This window comes from Benincasa hispida, chromosome 6 (genome assembly GCF_027475165.1).
Source record: "Benincasa hispida cultivar pf3 chromosome 6, pf3_genome.v1.1, whole genome shotgun sequence".
In the NCBI taxonomy this organism is placed as follows: Eukaryota; Viridiplantae; Streptophyta; class Magnoliopsida; order Cucurbitales; family Cucurbitaceae; genus Benincasa; species Benincasa hispida.
In genome coordinates this window covers 55,891,498-55,901,530 of record NC_143483.1, presented here as the reverse complement: position 1 = coordinate 55,901,530, position 10,033 = coordinate 55,891,498, and the positions used below count along the sequence as shown (strand labels likewise).

Sequence of the window (10,033 nt, the reverse complement as noted above, 5' to 3'; positions counted from 1 at the left end):
ATTCTTTGACTGCCATTTTTTTCTCTCTTCTCTTCTCTTCTCTTCCTCCCTGTTTAACGCTTTAACGCCATTTCAGTGAAAGAAAGCTTTGAAGCTATGGCGTCTGAGAAAACTGAGACGAAGACGACGCTGCTTCCACTGCTTCACAAGCAAGGTGGAAATGATGACCTGAAGCCACCACCACCAGTAGCTGGAGTCGCCATGACTAAGAGAGGAGCTTATGCCGCTATTTCTTATATGGCTTCCGCTGGTTCGTCTTTTTCGCTTTCTCCTTCCATGTTTCTATGTATTTTAGGATTTCTGCTAGTTTGTGATATTGCATTAAAAACTGGAATTATTGCTCTTCATTTTTGTTCTCTGTATTGAGTTTTGATAAAATATTAAAATTGCAGCTGTCTCACGTATCATTCAAACGTTTAAGGAAGTCAAGGGTCCAAGTATTATAGAATGAACCTCAAATTATTCTAATTAGAAACACTCCAAATTTGAGTATGCTGAATCTAGTTGAAGTTTCTTAATGTATTCTCTAATTTCAAAGTGGATAAAAGATATGAATAGTATAAAAATTTTGATAGAGTGCTCTTGTACTTGGAGATCGGGAAGAGAAATATTCTTATTAGCTGATATGGTTAAGGTGTTATTTTGTTAATATGAGTTTTGAAATCTGTTAAGCCTTCCTAACCTCTCTGTAACTAGTGGGTTATTTCTATAATTACTTATTACTTGTATTGCGCTTATTAATAAATGAAATTAATCACCCTTTCATATTATTAGTGACAGATTTCATATGTGTGATTGTAACTTACATAGTAATTTTTTTATGGGCCGTAGTTTTCCTTCACGTAAATTCTTGCGTCCCTTAGTTTTGTTTTTTTAGTTTCTCTGTTATTTTTTGGCTTATTCTTGGGATAGAAGTGGAAGTTTTCCCAATACTCTGTACTCCAACTGCTACTTGTTTTGTTTCTTTTTTTCACTTTTGGAAGATTCCTAATCACTTTGCCATGCTCCCGAGGAAGGAAGGAAGAAAGAAAGAAAGAAATTAAGAAAGTAAAAGGTATCCTATACTATTGGGGTAGATGTGTGAGCGGCAATGTGTATGTTTGGTTTCATATACTGTTTGTTTGATTTTTGAAGAATGTTTGGCCAAATCTTTTGCTTCAATTCTAGAAAGTAGTTATACGCAGAGTTACCTTCTCACTGGTAACCCTCTGAATCATGATTGATTATGTTGGAAACTGGGAGGAGGATGACTTTTTCACTGTGAGAGAGAAACATTAAATTATTTAAGATCATCTTTTTCTATAAATTAGTTTGACTACTAGACTTTTGAAAGTGGCTATAAATGTCTAGAGAATAAAGTTGTGTATAAAGTACTTAATGGCTCACTATATGCATATGATGGGATGATAGACAGAAAGCGAGCCAGCAAGTTGTGGAGAGAGAGAGAGAGAGGGAGTGAGTGCATGGTGGGTCTTGGAAGATGAAAACAATATTTAGTGGAAGACGAATGTGATAAAATATAAAATCTCTAGTGTTGATGAAATGACAAGCTTGAATGAATAGTGGTGGAGGCTACCTATCACGCTTAAAAAGTTTGAAAGTCTCCAGAAAAAAGGCAGGGTCCAGTCCTTTCACCCTTTTTTTACATATCATAATTAAATGAGTTTTTTTTCTTATTATTTTTTTACATAAAACTGTAGCAAGAAATCGTTCATTGAGCATAGATTTTTCACCTTTTGCTACTTTCATAAAATTCACTTTTTTTTAAGAATTAGTAGGATAGAATCCGAAAATATTGAAAGATAAATGATAACGAAAATACAAGGTAAACTAAGTGTTCGAGATACTTGGACCCTCCAATCTTGAGATACTCTCAACCCTAAATCCTTCACTAAAATATTGCTTGGTTTCCCCTCATCTATTCTCTATATTTTTAACAAAACTTAACTACCTAACAAGCCACTTTATCTAATTACTGATATACCCCTAATCCCCTAATACCTGATCCTATTAGATTAATATTGATGTGCATCCTAGGCTATAAGCATCTTCATGCATCTTACCTAAATGTTCAATCATAGTTTGCTAAGTGGCAAACTCTTCTTATTCCATTTTAAAAATATTAAAATATTTTATTTTATTTTGTGTGTGTTTAGGGTAGGGTGTACAAAGATAATGTGTATGTGATTATTACCTTTTAGGAATTATGGAAACATGGAAAACATTGAAAGGATCAAGGATGTTTCCAAGAATTGACGTAAGATAATAGAATAATTGCTTTTGAAAATCATTTTAAAATTCAGCTCAAGTCTTTCTATCATTCTTTGTTTATATCCTTTGTGGTGTCTAAGCTAGCTAATAAATTGATGGTTTAGATTACCATATAGTTGATTTAAATGCACTTTTCATCACTTTTTTTTTTTTGGCTTCAATACGCAATAGAGTAATAAGATTTGTTTTTGGGCACTATCTTTATAGTTGGAAGTACTCTAATGTTAGAGTAACAATGCTTTGTTAGTTCTAATATACTTTTTAGAAATCGATGGATGCTTGCACGAAGAGCCTTGGAGGCTTGAACATTGGTTTAAAATTTCTGGTTCCTTCAATTATTGGATATTGAAAAGTAGTTCTATAAGTGATAATCTTGTTTGCATTTAGTTACTAATGAGAATATGTTGTCATCTATCCTGCAGTTCTGTTGCTAATGTTCAACAAAGCAGCTCTTTCTTCTTACAACTTTCCATGTGCCAATGTTATAACTCTTTTCCAGGTAGAAGATCTACTGAATTTTTCTAATGGAATAAACGATATTCCCTTCTTTTCTCATACATTTAATATATATCACAGTTTACATTCTTCAGATTATGTGTTCATGCACACTTCTATATGCATTGCACCGTTGGAAGATGATCTCTTTCATAGTGGGAGGGGAATCTCAAAGCATCGGTGCTGGAAGATCAATAATCCTTGTACCTTATAAGACTTTGGTTAAAACACTTCCCCTCGCCATATCATATTTGCTTTACATGGTACGTATCTTATGGTATTTTATTTATCTCAAGCAATATAGTGATATCGTGTAAAATCTGCTAACTAAGTTTTCCCTGTTAAAGGTTGTGACTATGGAATCTGTTCGCGGGATCAATGTTCCAATGTATACAACATTGAGGAGAACTACTGTAGCATTTACAATGGTTGCTGAGTACTTGTTGACAGGCCAGACTCATTCACCTTTTGTTGTTGCCAGGTAGGCAAGGATGGTGTATACATTTCTCTGGGAAATTTTCAGAAATAGAATAAAAAAGTTTTCACCTTTTACAAATAGCAAAATTTTTGGCCAGTTGGTTTAATGGTTCATCCAAGTGCATCTTGTCCATGATCGATACCGAAACTAAAACAAAAATTTAACTTCTTTTAATGAAGCATCAAAACCAACGTTTTTTGGGTTTCTCGGTAGAATCCTAATCAGGATGAAGATTAGGACCGACTATAATCTTCCCCCTAATCTTTCCCGAAATCCTATTTCAACATGCATTTAACTTTGTTTTTTATTTTTTTATCTGATTACTTAGATTTGAACGATGAAATAGTGAAATTGGAAAGAGTCCATGACAAAGAGGAAATAAATTAGGAATTTGGATTAGGAATAGAGAATTTGAAAAAGATTACATACAAATAGATTATTTGGGAATACATACAAAATAAAACGATTGTTTGAATGCTTCATTGAAAGAAGCTAAAATTTTGTTTTGGTTTTGATATCGATCTTGATCGAGATGCACTAGTGAGCCCTTTGACAATATCCCCATTTCTCCTTCTCGTTTTCCTGTGAACTTCTGAATATCTGAATCTCTTCCCCTAGCTAAGAAAAGTAACAGAAAAAATGAATAAGAAAGTAGCATTACTCCACTCGTCCGAGGAGAGGTCTCAGTAAAAAATATTATAAAAAAGAAAAGAAAAGGAATAAGAAAGTAGCATGGCAATGGGCTGAAGGTTTCACATTCATAAATTTTTGGCAATGCTAATTCATTTCCTACCTGAAAAATCTAAGGATTCATCAGTGTGGGGATGATTATACTTGGCGCAGTGGTGGCTGGATCCAGGGATTTGTCATTTGATACCTACTCCTATGTTGTGGTGTTCATTGCAAATATATGTACCGCTATATATCTTGCCTCTATTGCTCGTATAGGTAATCTAATGATTATTAACTTCTTTTTCTCTTCTCTTTAATATTGAAGTTATGACACTTGTAAGTACTTCCAGGGAAATCCAGTGGTTTGAATACCTTTGGTCTCATGTGGTGCAATGGTAAGAGGATTTCTCTATTTATTTATTTTTTGAATAATTTTTTTCATTGTTGTGACAAGCTTTAGTTTTGGATTCATCTTTAAAATGTTTCTCTTATATTCATAGGGGTAATATGTGGGCCTCTTTTGCTATTCTGGATAACAATCAGGGGAGACGTCGAGACAACATTAAATTTTCGTTACTTATTTTCCTTTGGCTTCCAGGTATCTTCTCTTTCATATTCTGTTGCTCAATGCTCACCTACTTGAACAAAAGTTCACATATATATTGGCTTCGAAGGCTCAAAGCTAAGAAATTATAGAAAACTCTGAGAAGCCATTTGATTGGGTAAGCTAAACCCATGTTCGGTATCGGTACATAATTTTGAACATTTTATAACTTTGGGACTAAGGTATAACCCATGTATTACTCTTTACTAGTGTTTTCTTTTACCTTCTATTTTATTGGACTTATCAAATTCAAATGTTCATCCATGAATTAGAAAAAAAAAAAAATGATTTTTAAACAAAATCCACTTTTCTCAAACTATACAGTTCATTTGTAGAAATTAATTATTCAAAGTGCGTTTAGTATACCTTAAATGATTTTAGAAGATAAAAAATATTTTGTTTTAAAAAAATTATCAAATAAAAGGCATTTTTGAAAAGAGAAATTATTTTAAATAATAAAATGGTAGAAAATATTTAGAAATAATACTAAAATATCACCGTCTATCTACGATAAACCGTAATAAGCTATTACTTGTATCTATCACTGTCTATTAGTAAAATTTTGTTATATTTATTAATATTTTGATTTATTTTCTTATATTTGAAAAATAGTTCTTCTTTAAAAATGGTAAAATATACAAACTTTTTTTTTTATTACTGAATATTGAATATTATATATATATATATACACGCGCTTAAATTGGAAATTATTCCTAAATTTTCATCTTTTAAACAACATACAGAGTGATCTAACTTATTCTCTATATATTTTTTTCTCCTACTAGTTTAATACAGTTGGAAATCACAGCTCTTTCAATATATATATTTTTTTATCTCAAATATATATCTTTTTAAGTTTCCATGGTTTTTTTTTTTTAAAAAAAAATCTTTTTACTAATTATATAAAAGTAATAGGTATATATTAGATTTTATCTAAATACTATTTAGGTTGTATTTGATAACAATTTTATTTTAAAAAAATATTTTTTTTCTCACAATTTCTTTACTATAATTGAATTTCTATCCAAATTTAAAAAATAAAAGCAAAAACAAATTTTTTAAAATTACCAAAGAACTATTTGATTTTTTGTTTTTAGAATTGTGCTTGTTTTCTCATCGTTTCTTTACAATAATTTTCTCATTTCTTAAAGATATATTTGAACTCTTAGATAAATAAGTTTTTAAAACAATTTTATTCTTTCTAGTTTTCAAAACTTGTCATGAACTTTTAAATCATTGGTAAGAAGTAGATAACAAAGAAAGAAATTTAGGGTGTAAGAGGAATTTATAAGTTTAATTTTAAAAAACCTAATGGTTATCAAACGTGACCTTACTTTTCAATTTTTTGCTTAAAACTTTTAAAACGTCTTTAGAAGGGAAAAAAAAGGGACAAACTCATAGGTGAAGGAATGTTTACAAGCTAAATTTTCATCAACAAAACCTAAATAGTTACCAAATAAAGTTTTTTCAGTCTAGGTTTACAAAACCATAAAATTCTTCTTGAAGTAATCACACAAAATAAAAACATATATAACTCATTTTCATGAAGATTTGACGGGATGTTCATGCAAACCAACCATACACAATAGTCTCTTATTCTTAGTAATATTATTTCCAAACCTCTTATTTCCAGGCATATTTTGTTACTCATGGACATTCAACCAAACATTAAACCAAAACAGTAAATGCTTAGAATGAAAAAAATGCTGAAGCATGAGACGTTTGTAGGTAACAGCAATCCAGGAAGAAACATATGGCTCTGGCTGACAACTCTTCTTTCCACTATCAACTGAGTAAACGTTAAATCTTTATTGATTAAAGAGTTCACTACAACCAATCTATCTAACAACAAACTACTGTCGGTGGTTTTTGTCTGTTTCAGTTTCTCATAAAATTAATTTGATCTGTTTTTCTTACATTTTTTTTAATGTAATATTCATTAATAGCTGTCTGCTTCCTCTTTTCACTGTTAATGCACCCTAGATTTGCAATGATTAATAATTTTCTGAGTAATCATGGTTCGTTTGGATAGGCTATAATCTTTCTGAACTTCTCAGATCAGTAAGTGCTTGATTGTAACTTTTGATGAGTGAAGCAATTCATGCTTGCAGTGTGTGATGCTTCTCTCCTGTATAATGGCCTTCTTGATCAATTACTTTGTATTTCTGAATACAACTCTCAATTCAGCACTGACACAAACAGTCTGCGGTAATTTGAAGGTGAGCAGTGCTTAGTTCCTACATCTCCTTATGCTATATGGAACATGAATTATCTTTTAACAATCTTCTTCATGTTTATATATGCACGCAATGCATATTAATGTTTTGTTTGGAATGATTTTTCAAGTTTTAAGCACTTAACAACACTTTTTAAGCACTGAAAAGCTTGTTCCAAACAAGCATTAAGATCAAGATTTTTGTAGAGATGATCCTTTTTCAACCCCTGAATGATTAATGACCTCCCTCACTCACAAACAAATAAAATCTAACCTTATGCTTACGTTAGGTCACATTACTGCATTTTATAACGTATCGCGATAAGAATGATCATGTATATCCTAGCCTTAACGTGATGACCATATCTATCGCAATTTTCATTTTTCTCACCCTTTGTTGTGCTTTCCCCATGAATATTGAAGTGAAGAAAAATGAAGATTGCGATAGACATGGTCATTGCATTAAGGCTACAATAAACATGATTATCCTTAATGCGATACGTTATAAAATGTGATAGTATGATCTGATATTAGCATAAGGTTAGATTTCATTTATTTGTGGGGGCTGGTCATTAATCATAAAGACAGCGTCAAAGAGTCATCTTGTTTGGCCAGAATGGTTGTGAAGATGATATTGTGTCTTTACTGAAACAAACTGTTTCCCTTATTGTATTAGTTGGTATGTGAGGACATGTAGACAAATGCCCCTTTTTGCCTAGGCCAGAATTTTAGACTTTATTCTGTTTGCATATCATCCTATATAATTTTACGTTCCTTTTTCTGACTTTTGAATGCTCTATAATAGGATGTTTTTAGCATTGGAATCGGCTGGTTTCTGTTCGGTGGACTCCCCTATGATTTCGTAAGCCAATTTCTTTACGTTGAAGCCTTTGATATGCATTTTTCTTTTCTTTTCGTTTACTTATCAGTTCTTTTTTCCCCTGGTAGCTTAATGTCGTTGGGCAGTCACTTGGCTTTATGGGATCTTGCTTATATGCCTATTGTAAGCTCCAGGGGAAATAAGATATCAAGATGTGCCTTCTATGCTTTGGAGTCATCTCTTATATACAAAGAAATTAGGTTAATATTGTGCTGACTTCTGCTTGCTTGTCAGCTGCCAAATTTTGTTGCAATCACTTCAAGTTGTTGGATATGTAGAACATCCAAGTTTCAAGTGAATCTCTCACCCTCTATTTTTCACACACATAGAAGTTTAATTGACATACGAGTGTGTTAGTGATAACGAGATCTGTAGTTTGAATTTCTCTTTATCCTATTACTAAAAAAATACCAAATCAAAATTGATGACCAATTTGGAATGACTTTTAATGTTAAAAGCATTTGAAATAAATCTTTAGAAAGCACAAAAGATGGTCTATATCTAATCCAACAAATGATCAGGAGTCGGCCAATCTGATCAAATATTAACTTTAGATCGAACTTCGATAAAATCAGAAACGGACTTGGGTGGTCTTTAGGGTATAGGCTCATTGATGAGGCTTAACTAACATTCCGCTAGGGTGTTAAAATAAATTGATAATCAAACCATTTAACCCTAATGTTTAGTTTTTGTAGATTGAATTTTTCAATTTGGCTTGTCAGTTGAAATTATTTAGGTCCGTTTCAACTCGAATTAAATTGAAAATTCTATAAAATTGTTTTGAGTTTAGTTCTTGCCAATTGAAATTATTTGGGCTTCATTTGATAATCATTTTGTTTTTTGTTTTTAAAATTAAGCCGATGGACATTACTTCTATTTCTAAATTTCTTTCTTTGTTACTTACTTTTCACCAATTGCTTAAAAAACTAAGCTTAATTTTGGGAGCTAAAAAAAGTAGCTTTCAAAAAGTTGTTTTTGTTTTCAGAATTTGATTGAGAATTCAACCATTGTATTTTTTAAAAAATGCAAATCATTATAAGAAATGTGGATGAAATAGGTCTATTTTTCAAAAATAAAAACAAAATATCAAACGATTATCAAACGGGGTTTTAGTTCTTATGTATCAAACTATTATATTTTTACTTTCGAGTTTTGAGTTTAGTTTTCATTGGTCCTTAGGTTTCAAGATGCTATATTTTTATCTTTCGACATTAGTTTTTGTTTGATCCCAAATTCCAAGATTGTACCCTTTTACTTTTAAGTTTTTACCTAATGCTTGCTTTTAGCTATTTGAGTTAATTCTCAATTCATTAATTTAAAAGAATTAAATTGAGTATGATTCTTTCATTATTTTTTCATTACTAATATCATTAATTAAATTAATTTTCATAATAGTCAAAATAAATATAGCTCAATTGACATATGAGTATATTAGTGATTATTTGTAGTTCGAAAACTCTTACCGTTAAAAAAATAGTTTCCATAATTTTTCAAACTCTAAAAATTTATTTTTAAAAAAGTACACTATAATCATTTTAAACTGATTACCCAAAAGTTAGTTTCAGAGACCAAACACACAATAAAAAAAAAAATAAAAAATAAAAAATCTAGAAATGAAATGAAAACTACACTCAAAATCCAAAGATACAAATGCTTTCATGACTTCAATGTTTGGATTTCATAGACTATAAAGGTAAATTATTTATTTAACATTATCATATTATAATTTTCAATTAACAAATATAATTAAAAGTTCTATATTATTAAATTTCTTAACATTCTTTCATTCTTTGGTTACTGTCCAAATATAAATTTTTAATAACAATCATTTCAAATCTTTCTCATTTCAAATGAAGTAAAATTTTAAAATAATTTTCTAGATTTCAAATTACAAGATTTAAAATCATTTCTCATACTTTTTTTAATTGAAACAAAAGGTTCAGGTATTTGGAGCACTAAGTTGAATTATGACGTATGAAGTTAATATATTGGAGATAAGAATTTCGTGTTTGAAGTGTAAAATTGTAAAATGAAATTCCTCGACTAATGTGTGAAATAGAGAAAAATGAGTAGAAACTTCAATAGTGTTGGTGGGCCAAACAACTCTAATATTTTTTTTTTTTTTTTTTTTTTTTAAATATTACATATAGGGGTTGTATGGGGTAAGGATATGAGATGCTATTAGTTGAGGATATGAACTCAACTCAGTGTTTGGGGGGCAATTTTGTATGTCACCAATATTTTATATTCATGTCCACTCTGTACACACAACCTTTATCACCACCAATGCTCTTGTTACCACTCTGACCACCACTTCCTTTCGACCCAAACGATCTATAGTATATGGATAAGGTTGGGTGCCTTATCCTAGTAATACTATTGGATGCGCCCACTCTATAGTTGTTATAAAGGGTTATA

At 30.7% G+C, this 10,033-nt stretch overlaps 1 protein-coding gene across 4 annotated transcripts; it reads left to right on the top strand.

Moving 5' to 3' along the window:
* On the top strand, window positions 1-8,047 carry LOC120079423 (UDP-N-acetylglucosamine transporter UGNT1-like). Of its 4 annotated transcripts, none has more exons than XM_090314282.1 (11): window positions 1-250; window positions 984-1,054; window positions 2,694-2,770; window positions 2,862-3,029; window positions 3,114-3,247; window positions 4,062-4,192; window positions 4,267-4,311; window positions 4,417-4,514; window positions 6,632-6,739; window positions 7,541-7,597; window positions 7,684-8,047. In XM_090314282.1, the coding sequence occupies exons 3-11, from the start codon at window positions 2,705-2,707 to the stop codon at window positions 7,756-7,758; spliced, it is 882 nt and encodes a 293-aa protein (XP_090170408.1). In that variant the 5' UTR covers window positions 1-250; window positions 984-1,054; window positions 2,694-2,704; the 3' UTR covers window positions 7,759-8,047. The 4 variants fall into 4 exon arrangements, with proteins under 4 accessions (XP_090170408.1, XP_038889524.1, XP_038889522.1 ...); XM_090314283.1 differs by having other exon boundaries at window positions 176-250; window positions 2,848-3,029; XM_039033596.2 differs by lacking the exon at window positions 984-1,054 and having other exon boundaries at window positions 2,848-3,029.
* The last annotated feature ends 1,986 nt before the right edge of the window (window positions 8,048-10,033 follow it).